Below are 16,658 nucleotides of genomic sequence, written 5' to 3'. Positions count from 1 at the left end.
CTATCGCCCTTCACGGCAGGGCGGAGAGGAGAAGGACAGCCAATGGCAAGAGGCGCCGGTCGCGTTGCATTCTGGTTTATGTAGTTCCCGCGCGGCTGCGCACGCCGGGCAGCCAATAAGCGGGCGCGACGGGGGCGGGGGCGTCGCTCCCTTTCCGCTCGGGCGCTGCGGTTCCGCTCACGTGCCCCCGCGCGGGTCAGGTGACGCGCTCGCGCCCGGCCGGCCCGGTGTCCGCCGCTCCGCTCCGCTCCGCTCCGTCCCGCCCCGCGCCGCCGCCATGACGGGGCTCGCGCTGCTGTACTCGGGGCTCGGTCTCGCCTTCTGGACAACGCTGCTGGGCGTCGGTCAGTGCCGGGCGGGCGCGGGGCCCGGGGCTCTGGGCGTGAGGAGAGGCTGCGGCGGCAGCCCCGGCTGGAGCCCCCGCTGGCTGCTCCCCTGCGGGGTGTGAGATCCCCCGTGGCTGGCGCTGGGAGCGCTGCTGTGGGCTCCTCAGCCTGGGCATCGCCGCCGGGCGCCTTGAGCGGCTCCGTCGGGGGGCGCAGCCCCACGTATCCATCAGCCGCTGTTGGATGCGCAGCTTTCGGCACTCCTGAGCCCGTCTGGTTGATCCCCTTTTTTGTGTGTGCGAGGGTGACAGAGCGCCGGTGACAGATAAGGGTTGTGTTTGCGTTTGGTGGATCAGGGAGGGTAAAGGCAGGTGCCTGTTTTTCAGGCTGCGACAGCTGATGTCTCCTGGAGAGAGGAGATTGCCCTCCCGCTTTGCCAGGCTGTGGCGGCGTAAGAAACGTGCAGGTTTGTCCGGGTGGGCGCAGGGCGGGCGCACAGCTGTGCTGAGCCCGTGGCAGCCCAGGCTCTGCCGCCGATGGTGTCAGGTTCGGCAGCACTGAGGTGGGTTTAACGCTCCCTGGGAAGGGCCTGACTCCAAGGGGTAGCGGGAGGAATTTTGCTGGAGCTGCTGGTTATTTTGTCTTGCAGCACAGAGTGAAGTGACCGCAAGCCAGGCAGAGGCTGGTGAGACCTTGGCTTTTGCCTCAGCGTTTTGGTGAGGGGAGAAGCCAGGTCAGCAGCTGAGGGTGCCTCAGTCCCTCGTGTTTCCCGGGCCCAGGGCTGCCTTCCTGGGCTCTCTGAATCATGCAGCTTGCAGCAGTGCAGCTGCGCTTTGTGCTCTTCAGACTGTTGGAAAATGTTGATGAGCTGAGTCCAGATGCTTTTAACTTCCCCTGCCCTGTTGCAATCCCTTTTCAAAGAAGGAAGTGGTCTCGCTCTGTACGGGTGTCTCTTTGTGCTTTCCCTCCTTGTCCTGAGCCCCGCTTTGGTGCTCCCATCCTGCAGCTCCGGCTCTTTTCTGTCCTTCTGGCTGCAGGGCTGGGAGCCAGAGCTCACAGGAAAGCGTCTTCCACCCTGTTTCTTTTGTATATGAAATCCAAGGCTCCATCTGTTCTTGCGGAGGTGGAAGGTGCCTCAAGGATCTGCCCTGAGCTGGCTGTAGCTCTTTTTCACCACTCCTGGGGAGTGGGGGCAGCTGAGGCTGGCAGGGTTCAGTTCCTGCTCCGCAAGCCAAGCAGCAAAGCCAAAACACAAGTCCCAGACTGGCTGGGTCTGGCGCCGTAGAGATCATCCCTGAAGGTCACCAGGTGTGCGGAGCAGGGTGCAGCCTCCTTCTGCGCTCGCTGGCCGTGGTGCCACCATTCCTTGTTTGTGTGTGTTGCTACAGTGGAGAGGGACACTCTCTAGAACTACCTGAAGGGAAGTTATAGCCAGGTGGGGATTGGTCTCTTCTCCCAGGCGGTCAGCAACAGGACAAGGGGGCATGGGCTTAAACTCTACCAGGGGAAATTTAGGCTGGATATTAGAAAGAAATTCTTTACAGAGAGAGTGGTCAGGCATTGGAATGGCTGCCCAGGGAGGTGCTGGACTCGCCGTCCCTGGAGGTTTTTAAACTGAGATTGGACATGGCACTTAGTGCCATGATCTAGTAAACGGGCTAGAGTTGGACCAAGGGTTGGACTCGATGATCTCTGAAGTCTTTTTCAACCCAGTCGATTCTGTGATTCTGCAGGGGGGTAGGAGTGACTGATACTACTACTTCCCATTTTAGGGCCTGCTCACCTGGCAGCATGTATGTCCTACTGGCATGTGAGGTACTGAGCCCTGAGCTGCATGTGGAGGGGTTTAGCACACAGGGACAATAGGAACATCCCTGCTGTGAGGCTGGCAGGCCTCCCTTGCTGTAGCACCGTGGCTCTCACAGGATGAGTTGTCCTCAGGTCTTGGTTGTGGGCAGGGAAGGGCTTTGCCAACCTGGGGTACCTTGTCCTGCCCTGTTGTTGCTGCTGGGCACAGCGCTGGCTTGCCATCACCCTGGCCTCCAGGCTGTGACTCCAGAGGGAAGGGAGCAGCAGGACACATGTAATGGCCCCTTTACTGCTTTTTAGCATTTCAGGAGTCTCCTGTTTCCTCTTTCCAGCCATACATGGGGTTGGTGTCACACAGCTGCTGGCCCTAGTCAGCAATGGCAAAGAGCTGTCCCTCTTTATCTGCTGTGGAACAGACAATGCCATGCTGCTTGGGCTTATCTGTTCCTTAGGACCAGGTCTCTCTCTTTTCCAGCTGTGCCATGCCAGTTACGCAAAGAGCGAGTGTCTCTTCTGGTCTGCAGCCAGCCTTCCTGCTGACGAGCTCAGAGCAAGGCAGGGTTTTGGTTCGAGCACCTGCGTCTGCTCCAGCTGCGCGGGGCTGCTGGGTGCGACTCCTGGCTGGGATTCAGTACGGGAGAGGAGCACTCAGGGTACAGCAGGGTGAGCTGTCCATGTAATCCCTCCCTGGAAAGGAAGAGCTTTTCTGAGTTTCTCAGAGCTGCGCTTTGGTGTCTGCTGCCTGTGTTGGAGTACAAATCCCTCTGGAATTTACTAACCTTGGGGGAAACGCTGAGGTCAGCAGGTATGTTTTGGATATCCACAGCCTTGGAAATGAGGGTGCTGGAGAGAAACTGAAGCTTCTGGTGTTGATGGACTCCTAGGGAGCAGCACTGGCACTGGTGAGATGGTGATAGAGCAGCATGTGATGGTCAGTCAGGGCACAGCCTCACACCTCTCGCCTCCTGTGTGATAGAGAACCCACGGCTGGTCACTCGGTGCCGTGGTTTTCCAGCGGGGCTGAGCCGTCGTGTGATGTGGATGGAGACTGTGCTGGGACATAGGGCTGTGGGTGGCTCTTGAGCCCCTGCAGCCCAGCACGGCCTGTGGACACTCAGCATAATCAGGGAACAGAAAATGAGTGTGACAACCACAGCAGTCCTCTTCTGGGCAAAGACCGGGGTGGCGTCCAGGAGTATGGCAGGTTCAGGCTGTTTCTGTCCTGCACTCATATGAGGGCATTGGGGTTGCTGGGGGCACATCCTGTTCCACAGCTCTGTACACCTGAGCCAGTCTTCCCAGTCACCCTCCTGCGGCAGCGCTGAGCCAGTAGCTGGTACCTCTCTGAAAGTTCCTGTGTCGCTCTTGCTTTCCAGGGATCTGCTACACGATATTTGATCTGGGCTTCCGCTTCGATGTGGCCTGGTGAGTTCCCTTTAAATAGCAGCATCCTCAGGGCTGTGTGAGGAGGTGGTTGGTGTTAGCAGCGCCTGGCAGGGAGCAGTGTTTGCTTTTAAGTGACAAGCAGTGGTCACTGCATAATGGGAATAAGAGCTACGGTGCGTGGGGCCTCTGCTTCCCATGAGATGGGATAGATGCAGCCCACGTGTACATGTGGCTGGCTCCATATGGTGTCATGGTGCTGCTGTCACTATTCCAGCCCATCCCCTCTCCCAGCCCAGGCTTCCCCTTCACAGTGGGGGTTTGGGAGGAAGCTTCTAGGCTCTCATGTCCCACTGTCTGGCAGTGCCCAGCCCTTCTCAGTCTGCATGATGGGGTGGGGGTACCTGTTGTAGGGCTGTGCACTGTGACGAAGGGGGCTCAGGCTGTGTGCTAACTCAGGGCATTTCTTCCTCTCCAGGTTCCTCACGGAGACTTCCCCCTTCATGTGGTGCAACCTGGGCATCGGCCTGGCCATCTCCCTGTCTGTGGTGGGAGCTGCCTGGTGAGTGGGGTTGCCTCTTCACCAGGCTCCTGCTGTCCCGTCTTGGTAGCTGTGCATATACTCTGGTTTCCCAAGGCAGGGGCAGAGCAGTGTGTTCATCCAGGGATGTGGGGCTGGGTAGGTCACTGCAGCAGTGGTATTGGGTTGCTCTCTCCCAGGGGATCTCTGGGCAGACAACCTCATGAGCTGCAATGGCAGTGGAGAAGCAGGGATGTCCCTGGCTTTCTGGAAGTTGTACATGTCAGACCAGGCTGTGCAGTGATTGCTCATGTGCCTCAGCAGTTCTGCTGGTGTAGCTGGCAGAGCTTGCCACCCCTTGTGTCCTAGGGGTGGACAGGCGGAGTCCACAGTGTCCCCCAGCTGCATGCCCGATTCTTTGCCCAGCTGGAAGATCCTGATTTCCCTATTGAATCCTTCAGCGAGTGCCAGACCCTCCACCAACCACCCTTGTCTGCCACAGGGGGATTTACATCACAGGCTCCAGCATCATTGGTGGTGGAGTCAAAGCCCCTCGGATCAAAACCAAGAACCTGGTCAGGTAAGTACAAACCTGGGGTTAGTGCTGGTGCCGCGCCCCAGCGGGCAGGACCCAGCCTGGTGCAGAGGCTCCTGTCCTGTCTCTAGCTGGGTGCTGGTGGCTGCTTGCTGAGCTGCTGATGCTGTTTGCTTTCAAAACAAAGAGCCCTAAAGGAGCCAGAGTGCTGCTTTGAAGAGTCATTGTGTGATATGCACGCAGTGAATAGCTCAGTGTGTTCAAAACAAACACCCTGAGATCACACTTCCTGCTCTCAGTGAGGGTTCCCTTGGCCAGACCTTGCACAGCCCTTCCCTGAAGGAGCAGAAAGGGGCTGGTGGAGGACAGGGCTCCCCGGGCCTGCCTCCCACGGGGTCATCACAGCTTCCTCAGGTATCACAGCAAAGCCAGCACCTGGCCTTTGTCCTTGGTGGCTCTGCCTTATTTGAGAGGAAAGCATTGCGTAGACTGGGCTGTTTTTCTGCCCTTGGCAGCAGTGGGGCAGGCTCATATGTGGCCATGGAGGGGCCTGGCTGCTGGCTGGCTGGGCATGAAGTGATGGGGGGCTGCCTGGGGTGGGACACTGTCCTTAGACTTTGCCTTTCTCCTACAGCATCATCTTCTGTGAGGCAGTGGCCATCTATGGGATCATCATGGCAATTGTCATCAGTAACATGGCTGAGGTACGGAAGGACCAGGGCTGTCCTGCCAATCCTGAGCTGGCCTCAGAGCCACAGTGGGGATGGGCAGCCAGGCATGTGCCAGTGTTGTGAGTGGTGGCTCTCTGGGGAGTTTGAACACTGTTGTGGCTCTTGGAGCCGCTGGGCTAGTGGCCTGTGCAGTGGCCCTTGTCCACACTGGAGAGTGGGTTGGACAGCACACATAAGACAGATGTCATGAAGCCACTGATGAACATGGAGTTGGGGACAAGCTCTGGCCAAAATGTGGCTGCCTCGTGCTGTACTGGGGACAGGTACCTCTCCCTGAGATCAGACTTGCCAGTAACCCAGGCCCTGTGCTTTCTCTCAGCCTTTCTCTGGAGTCACCCCAGAGGAGATTGGAGCCAGGAACTACCATGCAGGTAAGGACTGCTCGGTGCCTGGTGCTGTCACTGTGAGCATTGCCACACCCTGACCACTGCCTTCTGACCCACCCATGGCCTGCTGCAGGTGTCTGAAGGACATGTGACTCTTCTGCCAAAAAGCAGCTTTTTTTAGTTACTTTCTTGATGCTCTCCTGCACCCAGCTGGGCTGTGCTGCCTGACAGCAGCAATGCTCCTCGCTCGGGTGGCAGCAGATTGCTGTCACAGGCTGACCTGGTGCTGTGGGAACTGGGTTACACTCTGGAGCAGTCCTGCTCCCCAAGCAGGAGGACACTGCTGGTGCTTGGCAACTCTGGGGCTTCTGTCACCTCAAGGCAGAGGTGCTGCAGTGTGCCCTGGGTGCAAGTAGAAGGGGGTTACCCCCTGCTCTTGCAGCATTCCTCTCTCACAGGTTTCTCCATGTTTGGGGCTGGCCTGACTGTGGGGTTGTGCAATCTCTTCTGCGGCGTGTGTGTGGGCATTGTGGGCAGCGGGGCTGCCCTGGCTGATGCCCAAAACCCCAGCCTCTTCGTCAAGATCCTGATCGTGGAGATCTTCGGCAGTGCCATCGGGCTGTTTGGGGTCATCGTTGCTATTTTGCAGGTATGTGCCTCCTGGGCCAACAGGCTTATGTAAGCACAAGGTGCATGTCACCCTGTGTGCTCTTCAGCTCTGGGGAGACACACCAGGGCTCCAGCAATATCCTCTGCATTGAGGCAGGGGTGTCACAGCTCTCCCCACAGCGTACTGTGCCTGTTTGCAGCAGTGCGAACTCTTTTGATGGCCGTTCTGAGCAACCATCACCAAGGGTGTCACCTTGGGTGCACCCTGTGTGATGCTCATGTGCTGTTGGTGGGGTTGATAAGCTGTCTGCAGCTTCTGGATGATTCTGGGGTGCTTGGGTGGGACTGGGGTGCTGGGCCAGGGTTTATGGGGCATGGCCTAACTTCTCTTCTTTCTTTCTAGACATCTAAAGTAAAAATGGGCAACTGAGCCCTGTTCCACCCAGCCTGTTTCAGCCCGCCCCAAGAGGTGCTGTATATACTTATTTAATGTTTCTATCCTTGACTGGGGTGGGAGCTGCCCAGCTGTGTGGAGCCCCGTCCTGCCGATTGATCGGCCCTTCGGAAGAAACAAATTTCTCTGTGTGAATTCTGCCCCAGCAGCCTGGCCCAGCCCACCGGGCCCCGCTGCTGTGTGTCCCCGGTGTGTGTAGAATCAACCACCAGTGCAATTCTGTGTCCGTGAAATAAATATGGTTCTCGTCCAAGGATGCAGCTCTTCCTTTGCCTGCTGTGTGCCAGGGAGGTTTGCAGAGAGAAAGGACTGCCCCCCTGCTTGGAGATGCTGCTTCGTGCCTCTGGCAAAGTCCCTGCCTGACTCCAGCAGCCTGGAGGTGTCCTCCCTGTGTGGGGTGAACCCTGCTGTGTGCTCAGCCTGTGCTCTTTGGGCTGTGGGAACACACAGCTCCGCTTTGCTGCCCAGAGCAGGTGGGAGGCTGCTGGAGCAGGGAGCAGGCAGCTCTGCGCTGCCTCTACCAGGCTGCTACCAGCACTGCCCCATACAAGGCACAGGCACAAGCTGGTTTGGGCCTTTTGGCTCCCATCCAGGTAATTTAGCACAGAGGGAACATACACAGTGTCCCCATTGTGCAGCTGGGGAGCACCAGAAGGGCAGAGGAGTAAAGCTTTTGCCCCTTCCAAATCTGCATTCCAGCCAGCAGCTGCCTTGTGTGACTGTTGGCTGGGTGCTGCCACCTGGGCAGGTGCTGCTGGTTGCCAGGGCTCTCCAGTCTGCAGTGTCCCTCCATCCTGGGGGTCCTGGCAGAGGTCCCAGGGGTGGGGACACTTTGTGCTGGCTCTGCTTCCCTCTCCCTGCCTACAGTAATACAGCATGGGGAAGCCGGCTGTGGACAGCTGGGCCGGCAGCTCTTCTGCGGCTTGGGGGAAGGGAAGAACACGGTCCCGCTGCCTCCGCTCTGCAGAGAGCCTGGAGCTGATACTTCTGCAGTCTGCTGTACCCAGCACAAGGCTCTCATCCTGCTGTGCTGCCAGTACACCTGCACAGGGGAAGCATCGATCCCTTGGCGCTGTTAGTGCAATGTCAGAGCGGATGCACGCTTGGAGCTGTCCCTCTCTCTTCCCACGGGGATGCAACAGGCTGGGGCGATGATGGGGCTGCTGGAGCTGGGAAAACATTAATGCCTGACGATTTTTGCCCTTGGTACTAGGGAAGCAGCTTCTGTCGGTTACTCAGCTCCTCTCCCTCTTGCCCTGTGTGTTTTGGGACAGCAGTGCCTCAGCCTGCGGTGCAGGAAGGCTGCTGAGGCAAGCCAGGCCAGCTGTGCCGACTGCTCTGGGGCTAGAGGCTGTGACAGGAGCTATGCACACCCCACATAACGACAGGGACACACGCTGGGCCCTGCCTGCTCAGAAGAAAGGGTGTCAGATGGGGGCAGAGTTTTGCCCCTCCTGCATGAACGCTGTATCACTAGCCCTGGTGTTGCCACTGCTGTGGGCCAGAGGTGTCTGAAGCCGCTGGGAGCTGCAGGGCCATCCTGTCAGACCTGCGCCGACCTCGTGGGGCTGCTGTCAGGAAGGAGGTGCCTGGGGCTGGACAGCCTGTGTTGGTGGTAGAGAAACTGCTCCATTAATTAATCATCTTCCTGGTTAACAGCTTTCTTGAAAGACTCGCCCACTTGTCCTGCAGTGAGGGGTCTCACCCTGCCCTGCCTTTGCTTCAGAGAAAACCATTTGCTGTCAGAAATCTCCTTCTTCAAGTTGCTTTTCCACCCTCCAAGTCCCACCTGTGCATATCATGGCTTTGGCAGGGGAACAGGCTCAGACTAGTCCACAGGTCCCTTGTGAGGACATGAGACTCACCAAAGCTGATCGCATGGTAGCCTAGGTGGCCCACAGCCCCTCTCCTGCAGCTGGTGGCGGTGAGGCAAGCATGCCCTACACTCCCTTGTTCTAGGTGTAGGCACTTGGGTGTGCTGCATACCTGCTGCTCAAGCATGGAGAAAAAGCTTAAGTGGGGCTCCAGCATCTTGCACCTCGTCTCACTTAGGTGTGGCGGCAGCAGGAGTTGGAAGATGATTTGGTGACTGCGTGTAAGTACTCATGGGGGAAATGCCACCTACCAAAGAGCCAAATCAAGATCTGGAGGCAGAAGTTGGACAGCTTTCAGCAGGGCTCGCTTGGAGGCCTGGAGGAGGGCTGGGCTGGTTGGGTGCTGCTCCGGTCTCTGCTGTAAGGTTGTCTCTTCTGAAGGGAGCTGCTGCAGGGCAGAGGGAAAGCCCTCGCTTGTGTAAGCAGCCGGGCACGGGACATGAGGAGAGGCCTCGGAGGACAGAGGCTGCTCGAAACAGGCACAGACGCTGTGGGGTGGCTGGCAAGAAGGGGAAGGCTGCGGACTGTGCAAAAATTACTTGTGGTGGACCCAACTCACAGTGGGACTAGCCCAAGATATTTCAGTGAGGCTGTTGTGGTTGGGAGAATGAAACTCATTGCTAGGAAACACCAAGAAACATGGAAGAGAGGGAGAAAGGAGCCACAAATAGGTTGTAATGGGTGCTGAGCCAGCACCAACACTCGCAGACGCGGGAGTTGCCCAGGGTGGGTCAGCGAAAGCGCTGCCGAAAACGCAGCGGAAAGGAAGAAACACCGACAGAGCCTGTCCCGGTGTCCCCGGGGGTGCGCGGAGAGTCCCCGGTGCCGGGCTTGGCGCCAGGGGCTGAGGGCATCGAGCATCCCGGGGGAACTGCATCCGCGGGGTCCCGGTCCCCGCGGGGCTGCCCTCGCCCGGCGGCAGCGCGGCCCCGGAGCGCGGGGCGGTCGGCGGCGGCGGCCCCGCCCGGTGCGGCGGCGGCGGGCGGAGCCGGCGTGCGGGCGCGGCCCCGTCTCCCTGCGGTTCTCGGTAGTGCGGCGGCCCGGCCGGCTGGGCCCCCCCGCAGCCCCGGGCATGGGAGCCCGCGGGCCGGCGGCCGGGGCTGGAGGAGGAGGAGGCGGCGGGGGCCGCTGACCGGCGCCGGGGCGGCGCGGCAGCCCCGAGGCCGCGGTGAGTAGAGCGGCGCGGACAGGCCTGGCCGGGTGGGGGAGGCGCGGGGTGGCCCCGGGATGCGACCCGGGGGGATCCGATCCCGGTCGCTTATGGGTGGCACCGCCCCGGCTCGGGAAAAAGCCTCTTTTTGGCGTTGTTTCCCGTTTTTAAACAAGTTTTTGTGTGTGTTGGGGACTGGGAAAAAATCAGGGGGGCTTGGTTGAGCTGAACGTGCCCCCTCGCCCTGCTTTTGGCTGGGAAAGGGGAGGTGCGGGGGGAGCCGATGGCCCTGGAGCCACCTTTGGTGGCTACTATTGGCTCACCCCATGCCTCCCCTCTCCCAGCCCAGGAATGTCCTGCAGGAACAAGGATGGAGCCCGTAGGGACGAGCATCCCCTCCAAAACAAGCATCGCCGGCCCCATGGCACACACCACACTGGGGTGAACCCCTGGGGACCAGCTACCCAACCCCACCTTGCTTTTGGCCTCTCACACCGTGCAAAAATGCTGTGGTGTTAATGGGGATAACATTGTATTTCGTTGTCCCCAGCTTAGCAGGTGCTTTTAAGCCCACTCATGTTCATGGCATCCCGTGGCTGCCGATCGATGGAGTGCTTCGCTTTTGTTCCCATGGAGCATCGCGTTCTACTCGCCTCATGGACCGCCCTGCTGAAGGGTCCCTAAACCACACTCTTATTTTTCCATAGCACCTCCCCACCTGTCTGTGGAGACACTGCCCCTCCATGTGCTGTGAGGTTTTTTGGGGAGGATTTCTGGCAGGCACTGGGGGCAGTCAGGTCGCAACATCAAGGGTTGTGCGGGTGACAGGGCACTGTGACTGTGAGAAGGTTTGGGAGATAACGGCAAAGCTGGCTTCTTCCAGAGAGCGACTTTCTGGGAGAAAACAAGAGGGTGAGGGACTGGGGTGCTCGTGCGTGCTAGGAGACCTCTGCCCACGGGGACCCCGCTCTGCATCCTGTGGAGAAAGAGGGTGGACACATCTGGGGTATTGGGCTCAGAGCCTTTTCCAGTACCTCTCTGCCTGCCGTGGGCTCGTGCCAGCACCCCACAGCCTGCCGGGGCCAGCCCTGCGGCTGGGAGAGGGCAGCCGGAGTGGGGTTGGGCGGGGGGTCCTGCTGCACACCTTGGCTCTGATCCCTGCTCCCAGCCGGTGCTGCCGTCACTGCCAACTCGGTGCCCTACGGCTCCCCGGGGAGCCCCACTGGCCAGGGCTGGCAGCTGCTGGTGGGCTGGCCCAGGCCCTGGGCTGGGTGCCAGCACCCTCAGGTCCTAGCTGCGCTCTTGCCGGGGGGTCCTGCCACAGCTCCTGGCTGCTGGGGACCCCTGGGGTCCCTGCAGCAGCACGGGACTGTCCCAGGGTCCCCAGGACCTTGTGAACCCCTGTGGGTGTCCCTTGTGCCTGCCTTGCCCTGTCCTAGCAGCTTCCCTGAGAGCAGGGACCAGAGCAGGGGCCAGGGCAGGAATGGGGATGCATGGCCGTGCTGCGGCCCGAGCCCCAGCAGTCCCAGGGCTGGGAAGGGCCGGACAGTTTGGCTCGACTGGGGCTCTGGTGACTCTCCCGGCTGCCTTCCCAGCAGGGCTCTGGCCCAGCTCCAGGTGTCACGTGGGAGATAAGGGGACCCTGGCTTCTTGCGGCTCCTGGCAGTGCCAGGTGGCCTTGGTGCCGGCAGCAGGAGAGAGGACCCACACCGCTGGCTGTAAGCTGGACTCCCCTGGACGCGGCAGAGACCCCCACCCTGGCTCAGGGACACCCTGCTTGTCTGGGTTCGGTGTCTGCCGTGCAGCTGTTCACCGAGCAGGGTGCCCCGAGCAGGGCCCCCGCTGACATGGCGCTCACCGCCAGCCCCACTTCGGTGCCGCTGATGGGGTGCAGTGCTGTGGGGCGGACAAGATGGGGACCAGATATTGGGCTGGTGGGGGCAGCCACGGTGCCCTTGGGACACCCCAGGCTGGCTGTGGTTTGGACAGTGTGACCTTTTCCAAGGGCCCAGCCTCCATGGAGGCTTTTAGCAGCACTCGGGGGGCTAACCTTGTCCCTTGCTGGGGAGGTGACAGGGGTGGGGAGTGGGTCTGGCCTGGTCTTGGGCTTTGGAAAGCAGGGAGGACACTTGCTGTGTCCTTGCTGGGGACCTCTCATGTTTCTGCGGCTGTGCCTTCAGAGCAGGGGTCTGAGCGCAGTGTCCCCCGCGGGGAGCTCTCTCCATGCTGTGAGCCCATCACCTCTGCACCAGGCCTGCATTGCTCCTGCTGCCTCAGTGTCATTCGGACCAGGACTGGGGGCTCAGGCTGGTGGTGTCCTGAGCACAGGGTGTCTCGGCAGGATCAGGACCGTGGCTGGAGCCGTCCCCCCTGCCCCGCTGAGCGCACATGTCCGCCTGCCCATGCCCAGAAGATGACCAGGCTGCTCTTGGGGGTGACCCTGGAAAGGATTTGCAAGGCTGTGCTGCTGCTCTGCCTGCTCCACTTTGTCATCATCATGATCCTCTACTTCGATGTCTACGCGCAGCACCTGGACTTCTTCAGCCGCTTCAACACCAGGAATGCCTCGCGCGTCCACCCCGTCTCCAACTCCTCCCGCCCCAACGGCACTGTCCCCAGCTACGGGCCAGCCGGTGCTGAGGCTCCGTCCCCCAGCACCAAGCCCAGTGCCAACCAGACTGCTACTGAGAAGCCCTTGCAGCCCTGCCAGGAGATGCCTCCCGGTTTAGGTGAGATGTGTGGGGTGAGCAGGAGGGGCAGTTGGACTCTCGCTCCCAGCATGGGGCTCATGGGTGGCATCCCCGTCCCCTGGGTCTTGGGCATGTCTTCCTGGTGGTCCCAGGGGTGGAGCAGTGTAGAAACCCCAGCCTGGAACTGGTACCAGGACAGCTGGTTTCTTCAGGTTTTGTTAGTGGCTTGTCCAGTCTCTCTGCCCCTATTTGGGAAGGGTTTTGGGCATCCTCTGCCGTCAGCAGTGCCAGTCACCCCTGCAGATCCCCCTCACTGTTTGTATTACTAGCCTGGCTGGGAGCAATGGGTCGCCATGACCCAGACCGTGTCCCATCCAGTGGAAATCACCCTGCCCTCCCTCTTGCAGTTGGACGCCTTCTCATCGAGTTCAGCTCTCCCATGAGCATGGAGCGGGTGCAGCGGGAGAACCCTGACGTGCGCCAGGGTGGCAAGTACACCCCCCCGGACTGCCTGCCCCGGCAGAAGGTGGCCATCCTCATCCCCTTCCGGCACCGCGAACACCACCTCAAGTACTGGCTGCACTACCTGCACCCCATCCTGCGCCGGCAGAAGGTGGCTTACGGCATCTACATCATCAACCAGGTGAGGGGGCAGGGGCAAGGGGTTGGTGGGGCTGGTTAGACAGGTGGGCATTGCTGAGCTCTGCCCTGCAGTTCGGTGAGGACACCTTCAACCGGGCCAAGCTGCTCAACGTGGGGTTCCTGGAGGCCCTCAAGGATGACGAGGAGTACGACTGCTTCATCTTCAGCGACGTGGACCTCATCCCCATGGACGACCGCAACCTCTATCGCTGCTATGAGCAGCCACGGCACTTTGCTGTTGGCATGGACAAGTTTGGGTTCAGGTGGGTGCTTTGTGGGGCTGGGGTGTTTCCCTGGGCCAGGCTGGGATGATGCTGGGACCACCAACTGGCTTGAATTGTGGACATGGGATGGGAGAGAGTGCAGAGCCATGTGTAGGTTGGTGACGCAGGGTAGGGCTGGTGCTTGTCCCTGGGGGTCCAGGTGGGGCTGACCCCCATCCCTGCCCGTCCCTGGGGGCTGAGCTGTTTGCTTTCACCCCACAGGCTGCCCTACGCTGGCTACTTTGGTGGTGTTTCTGGGCTGAGCAAGTCCCAGTTTCTGAAGATTAATGGCTTTCCCAATGAGTACTGGGGCTGGGGAGGAGAGGATGATGACATCTTTAACCGGTAGGTGCCAACCCCTCACCAGCACCAGCTGGTTGGGTTGTTCTGGGGGGTCCCTGCTCTCCCCTGGCGCCCTGACCACTGCTGGGGTTCCTGGTTTTGTGGGGCACGTGCATGGGGCATGCCACATGGCAGGGAGGGATTTAATTACCCTCCAACTTGAGGATTGGTGACCCTCACGGATTGAACTAGCCCCTCTCAGGGCCTTAGGGGACTGGGGGCCACCCACGTGCGTTCCTTGTGGCTGAACCACCCCTGGCATGGGGGGGCTGTCCCCCTCCTGCCACGGTATGAACTGCACCGGTGGGCTCTGCTCCAGGTGAGGGCCAGGTTGCTAAACTTGGAAGCATCCAGGGCTGGGATGCGAAGCCTGGAAGCGTCTCAATGGCAACCGTGCAGCAGCCTAACAGGCATTTCTGCTGGCAGCCGGCAGGCCGCAGCACAGCCATGCACAGAGCCGGAGCCACGTCCCCTCACACACCCCCTGAGTTGGGTGCTTGGGTGCTGGAGCGAGGTGGCTGCTGCCTCATCTCCCACGGGTTCCCCCATCACAGTGCCTGGGCTGGTGGTGCACGACGAGCCCATGTAGGCCAGGCAAGCAAAACCGTCATCGCACGTGCCACGGACACAGGTGGCACAGTCACACTTTCCATCCAAGGGCTCAGGATAGGGGGCAAGCAGCATTGTGGAACTCTCAGAGGGATTCAGACAGCCCTTGACATGTGGGGAGTGCCCCGAGGGATGGGCTGGGCACTGGCATGTGAAGAACGTAAACAGCAAGGGCTGACTGCAGCTGCTGACCACGGAGCCAGAGGTCACGGGGCGGGAGTGGGGCTTTAGGCACGCTCTGCCGTGGGACATGTGGCATCCTGGGTTGTAGCACTGGCTCAGCCATGACCTGGCTTTGCTCAGGTTGGCTTGGCACAGACCTCTTTACCGGGGATGGGTTTATTTGGGCTGGGGGTTGACCCCGTAGGTCTTTGCGCTGGGGAATTTCGCACCTTGGTGCCCACACACTGGTCCCTCTCTGCTCTTGGCCCACAGCATCTCCCTGAATGGCATGAAGGTGTCGAGACCCGACATCCGCATCGGGAGGTACCGCATGATCAAGCACGAACGTGATAAACACAACGAGCCCAACCCGCAGAGGTGAGTGAGCCTCAGGGGTTTGGGCAGCTGGGACACCGGGCCATCGCTGGGCCACTTCTGGCCACTGGCTCTCCTGCTCTGCTCACCTACATGGAGGTCCGGCACTGCCGGCGCTATGGCAGCCCCCCCCCAGCTCCCTCCAACCTCATCCCGCTCCCATTTCCACCAGATTCACCAAGATCCAGAACACCAAAATGACAATGAAGCGGGACGGCATCAGCTCGCTGCAGTACCGGCTGGTGGAGGTTTCACGCCAGCCCATGTACACCAACATCACGGTGGAGATCGGCAGGCCGCCCCCCCGCCTGGCCCGGGGCTAGCGCTCGCCCTGCCGACAGAGCCGCTGGGAGCCGGCTCTGTGCCCAGGCTGGTTGGGCACACTGGGCTTTGCCCCGGCTCGAGAGCCAGGACTGGGTGGGGATGTTTTCTGCCTACTCTGCTGCCTTCTGGAGATGGCTGCCCCCCCAGCCCGCCCTTGCTCCCCAGGATTTCTCTGTTCCCCCATCCCCACGAGTGTGTTTGCAGGACCCCCGCCCCATACTCGGTGTGTTGGCGGACAAACCTGGCTGCCCTGCGTGTGGCTCCTGGCACAGAGGGAGGGGGCAGCCCCAACCCTGGCAAGGAGCCCTCTGCCTGCGCCACCTCCTGCTTGCGCCCCGGGCGGGGAGGGTGAGATCCTACTGCTCTGGGAGAGCTGGAGGGGTCCTCACCAGTGCTGCGAGAAGCGGGGTGCAGGCTTCCCCCTTCACCAGCACTGTAGCTGTTGCTGCCCTGGAACAGGGTGGGAGCAGCCCAGGCCCCCTCAAGCAGGCAGGATCAGGGCGAGGGTGCTGCCTGCACTGCTGGGCACGCAGACATGGCTCGCTGTCTTCCTCTGCTTTAGTCTGGTGCTTAGAGCCGGGCCCTGTCTCAGCTCTGCCAAACAGAGACCTCCAGTTAGCGAATGCCCCTCGCTGTGCCTCAGTTCCCCGAGGGCTGGGGGGTGACGGATGTATCCTGTCCCCCGTCCCCAAAGGCAGATGTCGCGTGTGTGTGCAGCCCCTCTGTCTGCGCCCGCCCTCACCCACCTTTCCCACTCTTTTGGGGCATGGGGCTGATTTGAACGCCCTCAGCTCCTCTTGGTGGGGGTTAGTGCAGCAGGGGCTGCCCCATGGCTCCCTGCAGCAGTGGGTGCCCCACAGGCAGTTTGGAGACCACTGGGGGTCTTACCCTTCTCCAGTTTCCCCCTTCCTGATCTGGAGTGGGGGGACTATGGACAGGAGAGGCTGGGGCAGGAGCCCTGTGCCCCTCCATGGGGCTGGGAGCCCCAGTACCACCCCACACCCCGCGGGGAGCCGGGAACAGTGGGGCTGGGAGTGGGGCAGCATGCCGGGGGGGGCACCGGCGACTTTTGTACATTTGAATGTCTGACCCTTTTTTTGAGCGTACGTTGAATGCAGCGTTCGGTCGTAGAGACCAGGGTTTTTGTATTTAATAAAAGTTTGAAAAGTTTGCAGGGTGTGTGGGCCTGGGGGGTGTCACCACGGGACAGGGCAGTTTCAGCATCTGGGCTGGGGGGGGGCAGCCCTGCCTGCCACCTCCAGCTGGGAGCTGAGAGGCAGAGTCCCCCCCAGCTTACCTGGGACAGCACTGCGGACTCCTGCCCTGCAGGGTGCCCATGGCACCCATGGGGCAATGCCAGCTGCCCTCACTGTTCTGTGGGATGCTTGCTGCTTCCCTCCTTGGGGACAATGCCCTCCCCGTGCAGGGTCAAGCCCCTGTCCCACAGCCTCTGCCTTTGCTCCAGCTGGTTTTGTAGGTCCAGGCCTGGCAAGGGAGCATCCCAGCCTGGAGGCTCAGTGCCAGTCCTGGGCAT

General features: G+C 60.7%; 2 protein-coding genes across 3 annotated transcripts; both read left to right on the top strand.

Moving 5' to 3' along the window:
• Positions 1-140: 140 nt before the first annotated feature.
• Positions 141-6,946, top strand: ATP6V0B (ATPase H+ transporting V0 subunit b). The gene is made up of 8 exons (XM_065071621.1): positions 141-344; positions 3,512-3,560; positions 3,997-4,080; positions 4,541-4,618; positions 5,208-5,277; positions 5,624-5,675; positions 6,089-6,279; positions 6,643-6,946. The coding sequence occupies exons 1-8, from the start codon at positions 278-280 to the stop codon at positions 6,667-6,669; spliced, it is 618 nt and encodes a 205-aa protein (XP_064927693.1). The 5' UTR covers positions 141-277; the 3' UTR covers positions 6,670-6,946.
• Positions 6,947-8,689: 1,743 nt separating this feature from the next.
• B4GALT2 (beta-1,4-galactosyltransferase 2) lies at positions 8,690-16,294 on the top strand. Of its 2 annotated transcripts, none has more exons than XM_065071615.1 (7): positions 8,690-8,788; positions 12,059-12,446; positions 12,815-13,050; positions 13,122-13,312; positions 13,535-13,657; positions 14,699-14,803; positions 14,973-16,294. In XM_065071615.1, the coding sequence occupies exons 2-7, from the start codon at positions 12,131-12,133 to the stop codon at positions 15,121-15,123; spliced, it is 1,122 nt and encodes a 373-aa protein (XP_064927687.1). In that variant the 5' UTR covers positions 8,690-8,788; positions 12,059-12,130; the 3' UTR covers positions 15,124-16,294. The 2 variants fall into 2 exon arrangements, with proteins under 2 accessions (XP_064927687.1, XP_064927686.1); XM_065071614.1 differs by lacking the exon at positions 8,690-8,788 and adding an exon at positions 9,546-9,735.
• Positions 16,295-16,658: the final 364 nt, after the last annotated feature.

The sequence above is a fragment of the Columba livia genome, chromosome 8, assembly GCF_036013475.1.
Source record: "Columba livia isolate bColLiv1 breed racing homer chromosome 8, bColLiv1.pat.W.v2, whole genome shotgun sequence".
NCBI lineage: Eukaryota > Metazoa > Chordata > Aves > Columbiformes > Columbidae > Columba > Columba livia.
The sequence above is the reverse complement of the archived record's forward strand: the minus strand, read 5'-3'. Positions and strand labels throughout refer to the sequence as shown.